The sequence below is a fragment of the Monodon monoceros genome, unplaced genomic scaffold (genome assembly GCF_005190385.1).
Source record: "Monodon monoceros isolate NGI ecotype Baffin Bay Population unplaced genomic scaffold, NGI_Narwhal_1 Super_Scaffold_12, whole genome shotgun sequence".
Lineage (NCBI taxonomy): Eukaryota > Metazoa > Chordata > Mammalia > Artiodactyla > Monodontidae > Monodon > Monodon monoceros.
Window position 1 is genome coordinate 166927325 of NW_021703768.1, and position 18090 is coordinate 166945414.

The following is an 18090-nucleotide window of genomic DNA, read 5'->3' on the forward strand; positions in this document are numbered from 1 at the left end:
CTAAAATGCACACTGCTCTTTGCCTCCAAATCCAGCCCTGCCAGGAAGGGCTACGAAAGGGATGGCGGGATGGTGGGAGGGGATGAATGTCGGCTGGACCTCGGGATGGGGGTGCTGAGGACAGGCTCGTCTCTGGGGCATCTCAGAACAGAGGGGCCGCGGCTGCTGCCGCCAGCCACGGGGTCTAGGACAGGCCTGCCCTGAGGACTGGCTGGCACCTTTGGGAAGGCCGGGCAGAGCTGGGTCTTCACAAGACCCCTGATGGAAGCCGGGGCTCCTTCCCAGAAGTCCGTTAGGGATCAGAGCAGAGGCCCCTCTGGCCGCTGCTGCCAGCTTCTGCCAGAGTGCCCACCCAGGCCAGCGAGCCCAGCCCAACCTCATGTCCTTCTGTTTTGGGATAACGGAGCAAAAGTAAAAAGGCCGGAGATGCAGCTCAGACCCGGGCAGGCAGCAGACCGCTTCCAGTTAGCTTACAAATATTATAACGCTGGATTTCTAGAATAAAAACATGCTCTCAGGCAAGTGTTGGCTTGAAGGAGTCAGTTATTCATCTACAACCAAAATGTAAATACAAACCGAAAGAAACAAACCAAAAAAATGCCCCGGCCGCCTCCACCCGCCCCCCGCCCCCCGCCCCCGGCCATTCTTTAAATAATAGTAACAGTGACCACGGTACAGAGAAAGAAAGAGGAAACAAGTCGCAAAACCCCCTAGAAATAATCCCCGCCTCCACGTGCATCCCCGACAGGCCTGGGTGGGGATTTCACAGCAAAGGTGGCCACCGAGGGGCCCAGCTGGGGGTGGCGAGGCGGGGGCATGGGCTTCCCTACTGGCCCCCGGGGGAGATGTAGCTGCTTCGCATGCTCCGTTCACATGTTCGCATCCCACCTCCGTGGGATGGAGTCTAGTGCTCTGTGTGTGCTCAGAAATATAAAAGACGGCAGTCCAAATAGTGTTTATTTCTGCTTCATGTCCGCCCACCCCCCGCCCCCGGCGCCTTCTCCTTTCGGCGGGGTGGGGCTGGCTCGCTACCTAACCAAGGGCTGGGGGCGCGGGCGGGTGGGGGGATCGGGGACAAAGGAAGGCAGTGAGAGCTGGACAACAGTCGCAAGATGCACCTCATCCCACCACCGTCGCAGAGCACGGCGCCCCCCGAGGCCGGCGGCCCTGCCCAGCACGCTTTCCGCATCTTACAGGGGGACGAGAGAGCAGGGAGGGAGGGTCCGCGGGGGCGACGACACGCGGCCTCACGCGGGAGGTGGACAACCGGGGTGGGCGGGCGGGTGGGCTGGGGCGCTTGGCGGCATTGCAAGCTCAGAATCACAAGCTCGGCCGTTTGCGAGGGACGGAGCGCCACCGTCCCCAGGCTTGGGGAGACGCCGTGGGGACCACTGACCAGTGGGGTGACGGAGCCGGGGGCTGGGCGGCCGTGTGCCGAGCGTGCGGCTCACAGACGGTCCATCCGGAAGGTGTCCTCGGTGGCCGGGTCGGCCAGGACCATGTCTGGGTCATTGAGCATGTGCAGTCCGTCCAGGGTCAGGGGGTCAATCTTGAGTTCGTCCAAGGGGAACTGGTTGTCAGAATCGAAGCTGACGTCACCGACCCCGGCCAGCGTGCTGGTCAGTTCTTTAGAGAGGCTGGGAGGGGACTCTCCTGTCACTGGGGGTGGGGGGTACACACAAAAGGCTCAGCTTGGCCCTGACTCCCCGCACCCCGACTCTGCGCCTCCATGGCTCCCATCAATGCTCAGGCCATACCAGGGAGCTCACCTGAGTAGTGTGTTCCCCAAAGGACATTTGCGATGTCTGGGGACATTTTTAGTTGTCACGACTGGAGGGAATGCTACTGGTATCAGGTGGGTGGAGGCCAGGGATGCTGCTCAACACCCCATAGCACACAGAACAGTCCCAACCCAGATGTCAGGGGACCAGGGCCGGAAAGCCCTGGGATGAGGGCTGCGACACAGACTTCAGTGTGACCTGGAGGGAGCAGGGGCCTCTCAGTCTCTGCCAGGTTCTGCCAGGCAGTCTGCTCCATGTGCATCAGGGGCCTCCCTGTGGGTTGGAGGGAAGCCCGGGTTTCCCTGCAGAGACCCAGGTTCACACCTGGGCTCCTTCCTCTACTTGTGGTGAGATCCTGGGCCTCAGTTTCCCAATCTGGGAAACATATATGAAAGTTTCGTTCTTTCTGGGCTGTTGGACAATCACAGAGGCCTGATCCTTCTCACACAACCTCCAAGGCCAAGGCTTCTACAACCAGAGCATCTCCTGCAGACCCTTGGGGCGGGGAGGAGGCACTGGGTCTGCACTCCGGCTGTGGGGAGCTCTGGGCAGGAACCCCTTCCATCCTAGAGATGTCAGTGGGGACTGCTGAGAGGGTCTCACCCTCAATTCCCCGACAGCCCTGGCTTATGAGGAAACCGCCTCCGTCTTTGATAAAACCTAGGACCTTCAGGGGCATGACGAGGGGTGGGGGTGGGGGACTGCAGCGTCTGAGCTCTGCTGGGAGAAGACTCACTCAACATGAGCGTGCGCAAGCCTGGGTGCCTGGGCACTGTGCTCAGGCCGCTCGGGGCGGCCCGACGCAGCATGCGCGAGCTCTGACGTGTCTGTCAGCTGCACGGGACAAGCCCCAGCAGGCAGGGCCCACCCCACAGTCACATGCATCCCCGGCATGTCGGGGTTCAGGGGACTGGGCAGGAGGTGAAGGGCTAGGTGAGAGACCGGTTTCATCCTGTTCTCACTCTTGAGCCTGGGACACCGGACACCTGGTCCAGGGTCCAGTGTGCGTCTCCCCAGCCTGTGTCCTGTAAGCCCAGCAGTGAGCCGAGGTCGGTGGGTTCTGGCCTCCTTGGGCAGGGACACCTCAGCCCCGTTGCGCCTCACCCCGCAGGGCAGGGACTCCATCTCCCCCGGCCTCTCACCTGTGAGGATGATATTGGGGATGCTGCCGTGGCTGGGGAAGCTGAGCTGCTGTGTGTCCGGCAGGCTCCCGTGGCTGCCCGTGAGGCCCATCATGGCCGCCTGTGAGTAGTTGAGTGTCGAGCCCGGGCTGTACAGGCTGCTGGAGCTGATGGCATTCTCTATCATGTTGAACTGCTCCAGCTGGGACAGGAAGCATACAGGTGTGAGGCCAGCCCCCCCCGAGCTGGCCACCCTGGGGCCCCGGCCGTGGTTGGCTGGCCGGCCTGCCTGCGACCGCCAGCACCTCCTCCCCTACAGGACGGCCAGCACCCGTGCCAAGGTACACTTGGGGCTGCCAAGCATGAGTCCCTCTGCCTTGGGGTCTCCCCGTCTCCGAACCTGCCTGGGCCTGCCGGCACACGGCCCCCTCAGAGCTTGCTGGATGGATGGATGGATGGATGGATAAGTGAGTGAGTGAACAGCTCCAGGCTGCAGCCAACCCTTCCCGTGCCCACACGCCCCCAATCCCGGCCTTCACGCAAAGCCACTGCAACCTCCCGGCAAACCCACGTGCACGGCCCACACCGAGGCACCGCTGTAACAGCCACTGCCCGTCCCTACCAGCGTTCACCGCCTACCCTTCCTCCCCCCTCCGCTGGCGGCCTCGTTCTGCGGGCAGGGTGCAAACGCCAGGAGAGGCCAAGCCAAGCCACCCCCTCCAGGGCCTGGGCCTCTGCAGTCTGGAGACTGGAGAGGCTGAGAAGCTCACGCAGAGGAGCGGGCGGGGTCTGACGAGCGTCTGCGGTGGGCGCCTGCTCACCTGGTGGGACAGAGCATTGGCCTGCCTGGCCGCCATCTGCTGCTCATAGTATGAGTCCCCAAACACGCCGCCCAGGGTGGAAGAGTGCTGCAGACAGAAGAGAGGCCCACTGTCGTCAGGGTTCCCAAAACCAGGCAGGGGGTGAGGCTGCTATGGCGTGGGGGGGGGTGGTGCTCCCACGGGCTGGCTGCACCCATACCCTTCTCCCAGGACCTCACCACCGGCCTGGGCTGGGAGAGGAGAGAGGCCTCTGGAACTTCCTGGAAGATGCTCAGGACATGAGAGGCTGATGACGTCTATCTCAGGGCTCCTGGGAGAGCCCACACCCACTGGGGTGGAGGGGTGCACCCCTACTCTCGGGATGATTGCTCCTTTCCACCACCTGCTCCTGGGGAGGGGGCCTCTGCCGCCCAACTTCTCCCAAAGTGCCATCCCATCTCCTCTCCTTAAGCTCAGGTGTGGGTGAACCCGCTGTCGTCTGATGGAAGACGAGGGGCCACAGGGACCGGAAACCCCACCTGACAGGCAGGCCCCAGAGGAAAGTGTGTGAGTGGGGCAAGGCGGGAGATACTCTGGGTGTTGAGGGTGGGATACGCAGACATGGGAGACGCGAGACAGGCAGCAGGCCACACACACGTGGGCAGGAAGGGTGCACAGAGTGAGCACGGGACAGGTACACGGAAAGCCCCTGCCCACCTGTCCAGCCGCGGCTGCCTGCCTGCCCGTGAGGCCCTGGGGCCTGGGGGATGGCAGGCAGTCCCACTCCTGTTTGCCCAATGCCAGCTGGGGCAGAGGGATGGGGGCTGCCCCTGGGAGAGGAGCAGGGGGCTGGGGATCCTCTGAGGCAGTGGAGATGCCAAGAATAGGACTGTGGAGCTCCCGCCCATTCTCAAGATGCTGCCAGGGAGATGGCAGGACAGAGTCTGGCGGGATGTGGAAGGGAGGAAAGGGATGGCCGTGTGTGTCGCCAAGTCACACCGGAGGCAACAGACCTGGGGAAACAGATGCCCCGCCCAGGGCCCTCGGCGTCCCCGAGGCTGGGAGCTCTGGCCTGTTTCCTCCTCTGTAGAACAGGGTGGCCCTGCAGAAGTCGCTCCCCTGAGGCCGTTTCCAGGTCAGAGACTTCATGGACCACAGGCCCTGGACCCCCCCGCTTTGAGCTCTCTATTCTAGAAAGGCCCCCGCGTTCTCTGACAACCGCCAAAGCTTGACTCTCAGGCCTCCATCCCAGAGAGGAGTTGGCCACGAGGCCCCCAGCCGCTCCGGGTGTTCAGTGGACTGACCGCAGAAAGGGACAGTCACTCCGGCTGGCGCGGTGGCTCCTGGGGATGCACATTCCATTCAAACACCAGGAAAGAGTTAGAAATGCGAAAGGAGTAAGAAGCAAAAAAGACAATGTGGCAAAAAGGCCACATCTGCCCTAAAAGGCGCCAGCCTCAGGTTTGGAAAAGGGGGCTGTGAGGTTGCGGGGTACCTGTGAAGCGGGTAGATGATGGCCTTGGCTGGGGCCGGGGGCAGGCTGTTCTGGGGCCCCTGACCCTGTCCCCATGGCCCTGACCCCAGAGAGGCCCGGCACACGCAGGAGACCCCAGATATGGCTTCTCCTGTGAAGCTACCATGAGGGTTTGCCAGAAAGGTCTGCCCAGAATGGAAGGGCTGGGGCTGGAGGGGGCAGCACAAAGGAGCCAATTCTAGCTGCCTAAGGTTCAGGGTGCAGCCGGACACACGCGACATCCGCTTGGGGCCAAGTGGGGCAAGGCGGCTGCCTCGTGCGTCCAGGGGAGATGCTGGCTGGGCCGGGGAGGCGTGGGGTGACCCAGGCCCATGGGGCTGATGAGTATGTCCCCAGAGATCCAGCTGCAGTGGGAAACCATGGTTTGCCCCCAAGCGAGCCCCTGGTTGGGGCCAGACAGCCTGCCGGCCCCGTCCTCACATCTGAGTGAGCAGCCTGCCTCCCTGGCCAGTGCCCAATTGACGGACAGACAAACCGACACACAGACACGGGCTTGATGAGACAGCGACGTGCTTTCCGCTCAGAATGGCCCACTTTGGTGCAGGAGAACCTCTCCTGAGAGCGATCTGCTCCACCCTTAAATTCCTGTCCTGCCTCACGTACACAAGCCCCAGGCAGGGCTGCCCACCTCGGGCAGGCGCCCCCTATCGCTTCCCCTGCCTGGACCAACTTCTCCCACTCCCGCGTCCCCTCAGCACCACGTGACGAGACCAGCCGCGAGAGCTCAGAGCCGACAGGGATGGACGGAGAGCATGCAGACACCAGGCTGACCCCCGGCCGGCCCCGAGCTCACTGCACCTTCCCTGCCTTCTGCGGAGTGGGGGGCTGCACGCCAACAGTCCCAGCGGGACCCCTGGCTGCCGTGGGTGGTGGAGGGAGCGCCCCTCCTGTATCAGTGAGCCATGAGAACAGCCTCAGGTCCCCTGAGGACTAGGTCTACTGTCCTGACACACAGGGCCTGGCTCGGGGTGCGTTGCTGCGAGCCTGGGAGATGGACAGCGGGGCATGTCGCCGGGGACAAGGGAGCCCACGTCCAGCCTGGAGGAACAGCTCCTCCCCCTGCTCTACCCGGGAAGTAAGGCCCTATCTTCCCCTGGCTGAGAAGGAGACTTCAGGGTCTTGGGCACTGCAGCAGCTCCTGAGGTTTCTCAGCCTGGGGATGGGGTGGTGGGGTCCTGGGGAGGCTCTGCTGCTACAGCAAGAAGTCTGGGGCCTGGATGTCAGTTTTGCAGGAAACCCTTCTCCCCTGATAGAAGGTTCGAGACAGAATGCACCCATGGATGGAGCAGAGCCAAGAGGGATTCTGAGGAACCTGGAAGGGGTGTGTGTGTGTGTCTGTGTCAGAGATCGGGGTCCTGTGGTGCCTGGTATGGAGGGAAAACCTGAGTCTGATAGACATGATCTAGCCCTGCCTGTTGCCTGGGGCAAGCCTCAGTCTCATCTGTGGGAAGAGGACGAAGACACTGGAGGGGCTGCTTCCTGTGCTGGGGGTCTGAAGGCGAGAGACACGCCATCCTAAGGGGCAGAGGGGGCTGAAGAGTCAGAGCCCCCATCACACGCTGGCCGTCACCTCAGCTGCACCCTGACGCAGGGGGAGCACGCCTCCACCTCCAGAAGCCTGGAAGCAGGAGGCCTCAGGGCGGGCAGACATGGGTGGGGACGGGTGCACGGGCTGCTCGATGCCTGCTCTGAGCCGCACGCTGGGCTCAGCATCCCAGCCACGGGGTGAAGAGCTGGGGCGAAGGCGACACCAACGTCACCGATGCGAATGGGGAGCCTGCCAACCCCACTTGGGGCTTGGCGCGGACCACAGAGGCGCCGAGGGAATGTGACAGCTCCGGGAGAGGGTGCCTTCTCCTTGGCCACTGCCCAGGGTGGCTACCCCTCACCGGTCCCCACCCCGGTGGAGTGAACAAGATGGCGTGGAGTGAACAAGATGGGGTGGAGTGAGACGGGAGGCACAGACGGCGGACAGACAGGTGGATGGGGGACACGTGGGGGGGTGCCAGCTAGGCTGGAGTGGGGGAGGCCGGGGAGGGGAGGCGGCGTCCCTTACTTGCGGGGAGCTCCCGGGGGAGAAGCCTTGATTGGAGACGGGTGAGGTGGGAGACTGGTTGGCTGGGGAGCCAGCACTAGTACGGTACTGCTGCAGAGCCGGCGCCTGTGACGACAGACAGGTCAGGATGCTCGCGGGGCCCCAGGCCTGGCTTCCCGGGACTGGATGTTCGCTGCTGACACCCCCGGCAGGGCCCCCATCCCTCAGGTGAGCTGCACCTGCAGGAGGGCACCTGAGCCCAGGGCCTCAAGGGGCCCTAACTCCAAACCCAACTCTGGGAAGGGTGGGGGCATTCTGTCAGAGAGCATGGAACCCAGCCTCACAGAATCGCCCTGGGGGGCTGGGGAGGGGCGGAGGGATCAGTTCTACTCAGCAGGTTTTAGAGCACTCACACGACCGCACACCACACCCACGTACGTGTGCACACCTCCGCACACGCGTGAACACGCACACCCGCAAGGGCAGGGAAGGCCAGGGCCGGTCAGATGCCCTCGGGCTGACAGCCAAGGCCACCTGGGGCACACTGCAGGGCTCCTGGCGCCAGGTAGTCACTACCACTGGTATTGCTTGGGACAAGTCCGCCGGTTACGCTGTCCACAGACTTCCAAAGGACGGCCACCTCCTCACTCGAATGACAAAGGGTCTTGGCTTCTTATCAGACTTCTGGGGGGCAGGACGAGCTCGGCCAGGACCTGGATTTAGACGCTGCTCTGGTCCTAACCAGTGAGGCCCTGCTGTGTGCCTCTGGGCAAGCTGCCTGACCTCTCTGAGCTTGTTCAGTGAGACCCAGCCGGCCGGCCCAGGGCTCCTTAAGTGCTATGTCTCCTTCATTTCCTCAGCGGCCTGTTCTGAGCAGTTTGGGATGGCGGTTGAGACCAGATGGGGCAGGGGGCTCGTGCAGGAGGGTGTGGGTGTCAGAGACATCAGCGTGGTCACTTGGCAATGACCAGCTCAGGCCTTCTTCGGGTTGGAAAGAGGAAAATGACCAGAGGGACATTCTCCTCGCTTGGGTGGATCTACAGAAACTCACAGAGGAGGCCACTGGAACCTGAGCCCTGAGGGATCCACCACTCCCACGGGAGGGGAGGGGGTTGCCCGACAACAGCGCCCTGACCTGAGAGCCTGGCCTGGATAGCCCATGTCTCCTATGTCCCCCCAGGTCCACAGAGAGGCACTGCCATGGCAGGGTGTCATGGAACTGGGTGCCCCAGGCAGCCCCACTGTCAGAGCCACCTCCATACCTGCTGTGTTTCTGCCCAAGGCAAGGCTTGGGTGCAGTCCCATCCAAGGGGACCCCTGAGGTCTGCCCTCTGAGGGATCAGAGCAGCCTGGAAATGTGGGTTTCTACCTGTTGGGTTACCTGCCCGCCCTGGCCAACCCAGGGGGAGCCTGTTCTTCACAGAGCACATGATGTTCTGATGACATTTATCCTGGGGCTGGCAGCCATGGGCCAAGTGAGTGGAGAGGGCTGGCTGGGCCCCAAAGGTGGGTCCCTGTTCCTCTGGATGTGGTCAAAGGTAGCTGTGACCACTCCCTTCCCATCAGGGCAACCTGGGTGAAAGTCTGAACAAGCAGGAAGGTTTGGGGTGCAGGGGTCAAAACCTAGCACTTGTTACCCCAAGCCTGGCCCCAGGCAAGGGGGTCCCATTGTCTGAGCTGCAGGCCCCCAGCCCAGGGCACTGTGCTGTATGAATCACAGAACTGGCTTCATCCCTTCTTCTCCTCCAAGTTCATCTCCATCCCTCTGGCTCTCAGAAGTCCATTCCCGAGGCCCTGAGAGCTCCGTGTTCTCCCTGCCCCCGAGGAAGCCTTGTCTTGGGTGGGAAGGGCTGAGGGGGGCAATCGGGGCTATGGGGGAGGGCTTGGCAGCCAGACGTGGGGTGGCCCGTCCTGGGTGAAGTCTGGGGCACCTGACCCCTGCTTGTGCCTCAGTTTCCCCATCTATACCGGGGTGACAAACTTGGCTTGAGGATTCGAGGGAGAATACCCCACTGAGCTCCCAGCCCCAGGCAGTGTTTGCCTCAGCCCCAACCCCTGGCCAAGTTGGCCTCAAAGTGGAGCCTCAAGGTGGCTGCAGATAAAGCCAGGCACCGTGACACTCCTCCTGCAGGTCTGATGGGGGTCTCCCACAGCCCCTGGGCTCCTCCTGCACAAGCCCCACCCCCGCCCCCCCCCCCCCCCCCCCCCCCCCGCCGTCAGGCCCCGCCCCGGGCTTACCGAGGCAGTGTCGATCCCCATCGGCGGCTGGCCCGAGTTCTCTGGCGGGGACTGGGGGAGAGAGGATGGTACCGTGACCGCAAGCGGGGGCAGTTGGGGCCCCCGAGTCAGGCTGGCGCTCGGCATCAGGGAGCCGCCCTGGGGGAGGCCGACAGGCACCTGCGGGGGCGGCGGGGGCGGCTGCTGCTGGGACGCAGGCGGGGGCGGGGGCGGGGGCTGAGGCTGAGGCGGCGGCGGCGGCGGCTGAGAGCCCGCCTGGGTGAAGAAGGCGTAGGGCAGCTGCTGCTCCAGAGACAGGGCATCCATGGCCACGGCCTGAATGGAGAGGAGGGCATCAGGTGGGACACATGCTCAAAGGAGTGGGCCGAGCGGGCTGTGAGCACCTGGCCCCCAGGGGACCCCCATGGCCTGGCGTGATTGACACTGAAGTGAGAGATGAACAGAGGGATGTCCAGACCCTGGACCAGGGAAGCGGAGCGGGCTTCCCCCAAGGCCCACGGAGGACTGGGCTGCAGCTCAGTAGGCCTGCCCCCAGTGAGCCTTTCTCGCTGCACACCCTTCCACACTTGCAGAGACTCAGGATGCTCCGCCCCCATCCCCCGCCTCTCTGAGCTGGAGTTTCCCCACTGTGGGCAGGCACAGGGCACCACACTCTGGTAGCCCAGCGGGGATCCAGCACCTAGCCCCTGTGGGGTCCTGCCGGGGAGAAGGAACCCCCTCCCGCCACCCTGCAGCCTGGGCACCAAGGGGAGGCTGGAGACGGTGGGGCTGACGGAGGCTCCTGTGTGGTCACTCGGCAATGACCAGCTCGGGCCCCTCTTGGAGTTGGAAAGAGGAAAATAACCAGAGGCAAGTTTTCCAGGCTCACGAGTCTGCGCGGACAGTTCCTCAGGCAGGCAGGCAGGCATGGGCTCCTGCCCTCTGAGGGAGGCTGGATATGCCCAGGAGCTACAGGATGTAAACACTTAGCAGGACGCAGGAAAGGAGTGGCCGGAAGGCAGTTTCCGGAAAGGGAAGGCAGGCCTCAGGGGTGGGGCGTGGCGGGGAGGGGAGAAGAGGCTGGGGTCACGGATGAAGAGACTGAAGACACAGCCGCTAGGAGCCACGCATGGCTCTGTTTGGATCCTGATCTGAACAAGAACCGTACAAGAGACAGAGACACTGTGGACAGCCGAGACCAGGCCGGGCATCGGAAGGTATAGAAGAACTACTGTTAATTTCGTTGTGGGTGGATAAGACCATCGAGGTCATGTTAAAAACCGAAGAAACAATATTATCTATTAGGGACTGAAAAGCAGACAAAGTGGACAAATTCCTCAGAACACACAGACTACCGAAACGGACCCAAGAAGGGAAAGGACGTCTGAGTAGGACCGATATGAGTAAGGAGGTGGGATCAGCCACCAAAAACTTTCCAGTGAAGATCTGCCAAGACCGCAGCACCTTCACTGAATTCTACCAAATGTTCAAAGAAGGATTAATACCAATGCTTCTCAAACTTTTCAACAAAATAGAAGAGGAGGGAACACTTCCTAACTCGTTCTATGAGCCTGGATTGACCAAAAAAGAGAAGATTCCAATTATGGAAATCGGAAACGAAAGGGGCAACGTTACTAACCACTTCACAGAAATAAAAAGGATTATGAGAGTACTACGAACCACTGTGTGCTGGCACGTGGGATAACTCTGATGAAACGGACCAACTCCTACACACACACAAAACTACCAAAGAAGCAGACAAAGCAAACATGGTAAATTGGTGGTGGTGGGGGGAACCTTCTCTGAACATTTTATTTTGGGAAATTGCAACTAGATCTTAAAGAAGAGAACAGCATAATAAAGAATGCCCAGTCACACGGGCACAAGCTAACAGCCATGATGGGCACAGGGGAATCCAGGCCACTGATTTCTGCATTCCCCGTGTGTTTGAAAATTTGACAACAAAAAGCAAAAAAAATGTTGGCAAGATTTTCAGGATTCTGCTCCCTGGAGGGAGCGTGAGGCCTCCCAGAGAGGCAGAGCCGGGCCCCACCTCCCCCGCCCCACTGAGCCCTCGCACCTGAGTGATGGGTGACAGTGGGGAGAGAGTGGGCGACACCTGCTGGGCCTGCTGCCGCCTTGCCTCCGTGCTCAGGGACAGCGGGCTGACGCCGGCCGGGCGGTGCTGCGGCGAGGAGACAGGTGTGCTCATCCCTGAAAGGAAGGGAGGGTGGGCATGATGCCAGCCACTGGGATCATGGCAGGGGGCACTCACACACCCAGGGTCACTGCTGAGGACAGTCCAATCGCTCAGACAGACGCCAGTGGGCACATCCTGATCACCAAACCCGGGATGCCCCCTCTGAGGTCCCGATACCCTGACCTCAGGGTCCCCCAGCTCTGCATGGGCTCCCACCTCCAGTGCTGACCAACACTCTCCCCACAGATCCTGCCATCCCTCCAGGAGGGGCGTGTCCCGCAGGCCCTGCCAATCAGCGCTTCCCCACCTCTGGGCTACCGCATGATTGGCCCCCAGATGGACATGTGACTAGGCTGGCCAAATGAGACCCTGCCCGGGGGCTTTTGATGGAACTCCAGGAAGGGAGGTCCAGAATTGTGTGAGGAGGCATCCTGGTAACCACAAGGGAAATGAGGGGCAGAGATAGCACCTGAGCCCCAGATCCAGCCATGCTGGCACTTCCCTGGTTTCAGAGACAGTCTCCCTCCTTTTTTTTTTTTTTTTTCCTAAAATGGCTTGGGTTTTGGTTAGCTCCAACCAAATCGGTGCTGCCTGATGCTGCAGTTTCTTCTTGAGCCTCATCGTTCTCCTCACCCCCATTCCGTGAACGTGCCCCTTCCCATAACTGCTCCATTGGCCAGATCTCCTCTTGGCCCCTGACCTCTGTATCTAGCAGCCCTTCCCCCCACAACACGCACCCACAACCTTCTCCTCCCACCTCATGCACTCCCCATGCTGCAGCACCAACCCCATCAGGATACCTGAGCAAGAAACTCAGTTATTTTATCTTCTTCCTGATGGAGCTTTTGCTGGGGGCGGGGGTGCTCCAAGTCACCCCTTCCCTCACCCTGGCCCCCTCCCCCAGCAATCTGATCCCTGGATGTGTCTGCTGTGAAGGAGCTAAGTGAGGTCAAGTTCAGTGTGTTGGGGCCTGCCAGAGGATCCTGGGGCACTGTGCCAGGGAAGCAATGGGCCCCCTGATGCTGGGGGCAGGAGGGGAGCCCTGGGGGCCTGGCCTGATCACCCCAGACTCAGTTTCTTTGTCCTCTCCAGTTCACCGCGAGGCCCTGAGGAGGTCGTGAGCAGGCTCCGAGAGAATCTGGCCAGCAGTCAAGGCCAGGTGAAGGTGCCTGACTCACTGGGGGAGCTGGCCCCACCCCGCGGAGGGCACCGGATCAACCTGGTTCCAGCGGGTGAGGTGGCAGGTTCCAGGGCTGGCAAGAACGCACCCAGCATACACTGACGGGAGATGACGGGCAGCCTTCCCTCTACCCCAGGCAGCTGTTCGCTGGGGCTGTGTCATCTGTGCAAGGCGAGCCCGGTCACGCCTGCACTTCCCCTCGGATGCCCTGGCCGCTCCACTCGGCTGAGCACTGCTGGGGGGGCCTGGCACCGTCGACAGCTCCTGTAGCGGAGCCCCCGGGGGCCAGTTTCTGCACAGACCTTGGGCCCAGAATCAGGCTGCTGCAAACACAGCGACGTCAAGGGAGCCATCGACAGAGGCCTAGTCAGGAGGAGTCCGGAAGACGCCTGCTGAGAGCACACTGGGAGTCGGGACCCTGCACTGCTCCCTCGTCTTCTCTGAGCATCTGACGCTTCATGTGTCCAGCGGGCCGAGGAACGCTCAACATGCACGTCGGGAGCAGATGTCGGGGCTCGGTAAGCAGCGGGGGCAGATGCCAAGAGTGGCGGGGACAGAGGGGCGACGGGGACGGGAGGGGCCCGCAGCAAACTGGAGTGCTCTAGCCCAGCTTGAGGCACACGACCTCGACCCACCATTGCTGGGCCTGACTCTTCAAGAGAAGCTGGAAATCCAGGTTTTTATGTGCATATTTGAATGTCAATTCAAAGCATCACACACACAATCGTGTAAGAAAGCCAAAATACGCTGGGGGGCTGGATTTGGCCCTTCAGCTGCCGCCTCTGACGTCTGTCCTGAAGACAAGGGAGTTTTTAATCCTCTGCTAGGCTGTAACGTGAGCTCCTGGCCTCACATGGGGCGGCCACCACCCCCTGAGACACCAGTTGGGCCAGGAGGGCCAAGGGATGCCTTGCTGTTGAGTTCCTTTTGACAACCTGGATCAACTTTAGGAAAAGAAGTGGGGCCAGCTGGAAGGGAAGCCTAGCGTGGGCAGGGACAGCTGCCAGGGGAGGGCAGCCCAGGTGGCAGGAGCCCGCCCCAGTGGCATGGAAGCCCTGTGCACGGGGCTAGCTGGCCACGGAGCTGTGCAGGGAAGGAGGACCTCAGCCTGCCCACTTCCCGCTTCCGGCATGCAGCCAGGGAAACGACTTTGGCAAACTTGGAAGGAGATGAGAGGGGCCACTGTCTCCCTGGCGGCGGAGGCCTCCGTCCTCCTCCTCCACCGGCTCCCGTCCTGACTGCAGGGTGGGCCGGGTGGTGTGGGGGGCGATCTCCATGTGTGCCAGGGGCCGGTGGCTCTGCTTGATTTAAAACACACCCGGAGAGTGAGGCCCCCGCCAGGCGAGCTGCTGGAGCGCAGCAGGTTCCCAAACAACTGAACACATGTCAGACATTACCGGGCCGAAGCTCTGAGCCAGGCAGGCTGGGGTCTGGGCCCCACGCTCGGGGTCTGCACTCATTCCCGCATCTATGGTTTTCACATGTGTTGTGTTTTCCTGTACTTGTTTAGACTCGGCGCGGGCTGGAGGTGCGAGGCTCCCGGGCGGGCGCTGGGGGGCTGCCAAGGGCCCTCCAGCGGAGGGGGTGGTGCCCTGGAGGCTGCTGCCAAGGCGTGAGGAGAAAAACGGGGGCCGGGAAACAGCGACTCTCTGCCCGAGGGCCAGCAGCCCCAGGGCCAACCTTCTGATTTCCTTCCTTGCACGGGCATCTGTGGATGCTGCCCACCCACTGGTGGGAGGGCCACGGATCTGGGGCTCCCCTGAATCTGCTCGTTTTGCCTTCTGGGCCTTCCCTGGAGGTGTGGGTGGGTGAGTGGGTGCACACGGCCAGGGCCAGTACCCTCTGCCCGATGGCTGAGCCTCAGCGGGCACGGGGCCAGGTGCATGGGAAAAAGAACACAGCCTAAATGGCATGAGGCAGAATGTCTCTCTCCTCTTCACCACTCTGGCCTCTATCTCCTCGCCTAAATACCTAGGGAACGTCTGCACCACCCTCAACCACCCTCACCTGGCCCTGGCCCGGTCGGCACCAAAGCCGGGAATGACTCCAGGCTCCTTGCTCTCCTTCACTCCCTGAATCAACCTGGCTCCAAGGCTGGCCAATTTCACCCTGAAATCTCTCTGCAAAGCTCCCAATGGGGCTCTGCCCTGGCCCAGGGGCTGCCGCCCATTCCTCACCGTCAGCTTCTCCCCGGGGCAGTCAGAGGAAGTGTGGCAAACACGAACGTGAGTGTGTGATTCTCAGAAAACCCTGCGCGGCGCTACCCACCATGGTCGGGGCGGAGGTGCCGTGGGCCTGTGGACGGGGGCTGAGCGCTGACCTGTGCTGTGGCTCCAGGACACAGGGAGAGCACAGCGAGGCAGTGCTCTCACCGACCGCCGAGTCCGGACACATGTGGGGACACATGTGAGTCCCCACGGCCCCTTCTGCCAGTCCCACCACCAGGCTGTTGGGGGCCCGTCCTGTCTCCTCCCTGGGCGCAAACCCACGCCTCCCACAGTCAACGTGGGTAGAGGGGTCAGATCAAGGGCGTGGGAGATCAAGGCCCAGCCCAGGGGACAGACGAAAGAGCAAAATAGTGACTCAACAGCAGCACGGTGAGTGCAGAAAAGCAACCCAGTGTGAGAGGGGGCATGGGCAGGGGCATGGGCAGGGAGTCAGGAAGGCCTGCAGAGGGAACGGGGTGAGGAGCCTGGAGGAGCGCTGTGTGGGTGGGGTGGCATGTGCAAAGGCCCCGCGGTAAGCCGGTTGGCTGGAGAGGAGTCGGCATGGGCAGCAGGAATTAGGGGGCCCCGCGGGTCTCAAGCTTTCACTAGGGAGGAAACTGAGGTGCTGTGCAAGGTCCTGACCAGAGGAGGGCCATGAGCTGATGGCCCTTCTGGGTGGAGAAGAGGCAGGGGCTGGTCAGGGAGCAAGCAGATGGAGGCCACGCAGGGGAGAGGGTCTGAGTGGAGGGGGACACCTCCAGGGTCCCTGCCTGAGTCATAGGAGGACGGTGCTGCCGGAAGTCCCGAGGAGGAACAGGGTTGGGGCAGCACCGGGGGATACTGGGACAGGCCAGGGGCCCATGAATCGTCCTCAGGGGAGGGGGCCGGGCTGGAGCATCCTAAGTAGGCAGCCACGGTCGGGGGATTGGGGGGTCGGGGTGGGGGGAGTGGGAGAGGCGGGGGAGAGGAACAGATCAGGCCTGTCCCTTGATGAAGGGCATGAGGAAAGCCTGGCACACCCCAAGTCTCTGAAGCCCCCAGCCCCCCCTAAGAACCATGGTCCCATCCCTGGGAGCATGAGCTTTCCCAGCCCTGGTCCTCTGCCCAGGCTGTGCCCTCTGCCCAGATGCCTTTCCCCTTGGGTCAGCCTGGCAACCCTGAACCCCCGTGGTGGACTCTGTGCTCCACCCCCATGCCTGGCATTTTGGACGTGACCCTGCTAAGTCATCATTCAAACACACTTGTCATTCTCACTAGACGGTGACCTCTGTCAGGGAAGGGAGTGTCCCCGCCGCCCAGCCCAGCCTTACCCTGGCCGGCACCGCCGATGCCCAGGTGTGTCAGGTTGGCTGCGAGGTTGCCGGTGCTGCTGGAGCTGCTCAGCGCGGGGAAGGTGGGCTCCTCGGGGTCCAGCGGGGTCGGGAGGGGGGAGGGGAAGTGGATGTTGGTCAGGTCAGGCAGGGAGCCCCCCGTGTTGTGGGTGGCAGGGATCAGGGCTGTAGTGTTTTCCTGGTCGGCGGATGGAAAGATGCTGGGGGGAAAGGCCAGACAGAGGGGGCGGTGAGCTCTCGGGGTGGCGGCTGGCCTGTTCTCCCACGAAAGCTGTGGCAGGGGCAGAAGAAGGCTGGTGCAAAAAAATTCGTAGGCGCAAAATGACACCCCATAATTAGGCACTGCCCTGCTGGAGAAACGACTGTCAGCACCTCCAGTGGAACCTCAGGAAGCAGCCTATCCCTGTGGGATGGGGGCCGGGGTGAGGGTCCTCCCACTGTGTCTGAGGGGTGAGTGTGCTGGGGCTAGGACAGGGGCTCTGTCATCTCAGGGAAGGAGCGGTAGGCGTGTCCCCCTGCGGTGGGGCTTGCTGGGTGGCTGCCAGCGGCACAGTGTCCCTCTTGTCAGGATATGTAGCCTCATGAGCGGAGGGGAAGCCCTGGCATCGTCCAAGCAGCCCAGGGTGGCCTTGGGCACACAGGGTGGGCCCTGCTGAGACTTACTTGATTCCAGGGACCTCGCAGGACTTGGGCCTGGACCCCGTCTGAAAGAGAAGACGGCAGAGGCTGAGCTGGCCTCCTCACGTGCACCGCTCCTCCTCACAACATGGCTTCTCCCCACCAGGGCTAAGAAATGCTCAACAAGAATGGAGTTCATCTGCAGATGAAGAACACGTGGCCCCATGGCACTGGGGGGGCCTGCCCCAGACACACCCAGGGGCAAAACCAAGAGTTGTGTGGAGATGGTCTTTCTACAGCCCCCTCCCAGCTTCAACTCTGTCTACCTGTGGGCACAGCCCAGGGGTGGCGTGGTCCCCTGTGAGAGCAGGCATTGGGGAAGAAGAGGAAGCTTGCCCACTCTTCACATCTGAACCCCCACAGGGCTGTACCATGGCTGTTAGCAGCCAGCCGGGGGGCAGGGTTACTGAAAACTCCAGGCTAACACCCTGTGTCACTCCTGAATGGAGGCAGGCAGGGCTCCAGTGGCAGGGGCTGCCTCTGTTCTGTGTGCCTCTGTCCATGGCAAGGAAGGACACCACGTGGGAAAGCCTGAGGAGGCTCAAACTGCATGCCCTAAGTACACAGAGGGCGCTCCCCACGCCCCCTGCTGACCCGCCTTGCAGCGGTGCGGTGCCCCAGAGCTGCGACTCCCACAGGTGACCCTGCTGCTGACGTGCTCCCTGGCCCACGCGGCCCAAGGACAGAGACCGTGGCTGCCCTGGAGACCAGCCCTGGGGAGAGGGTCCCAGAGAAACCCTGTTTCCCCTTCTGTGAACCCGGGACACTATCACCATCCAAGAACTGCAGGGTCCCCAGACCTGTTCAAGGACAAAGGAGGAAACTCTCTTCCGATGGCAGCAGACGTGACTGGACAGAACCTGGCATGCCAGTGGCGGGCTTGGCTGTGTCACGTTCCCTTATTCCTCTCTGCCTCTCGGGCCCTGGGGCAGACACTCCTGGCTGACGTGTTACAGGAGCGTGGACACACCAGCGGGGGGGGGGGGGGGGGGGGGGGGGGGGGGGG

General features: G+C 62.2%; 1 protein-coding gene across 10 annotated transcripts in view; it reads right to left on the bottom strand.

Annotated features, from left to right (window-relative positions):
* Positions 1-643: 643 nt before the first annotated feature.
* CRTC1 (CREB regulated transcription coactivator 1) overlaps positions 644-18090 on the bottom strand; it is a 73737-nt gene continuing 56290 nt past the window's right edge. For 3 of the 10 annotated variants that reach the window (XM_029216500.1, XM_029216499.1, XM_029216501.1), the window contains 8 exons: positions 17070-17110; positions 16386-16756; positions 11569-11702; positions 9510-9824; positions 7293-7397; positions 3724-3810; positions 2924-3104; positions 644-1659 (listed from right to left, as the gene is read on the bottom strand). In XM_029216500.1, coding sequence (XP_029072333.1) covers positions 1448-1659; positions 2924-3104; positions 3724-3810; positions 7293-7397; positions 9510-9824; positions 11569-11702; positions 16386-16756; positions 17070-17110 — 1446 coding nt within the window. In that variant the 3' untranslated portion in view covers positions 644-1447. The remainder of the gene's footprint in view (positions 1660-2923; positions 3105-3723; positions 3811-7292; positions 7398-9509; positions 9825-11568; positions 11703-16385; positions 16757-17069; positions 17111-18090) is intronic. The other 7 variants (XM_029216506.1, XM_029216504.1, XM_029216509.1 and 4 more) reach the window with 6 other exon arrangements.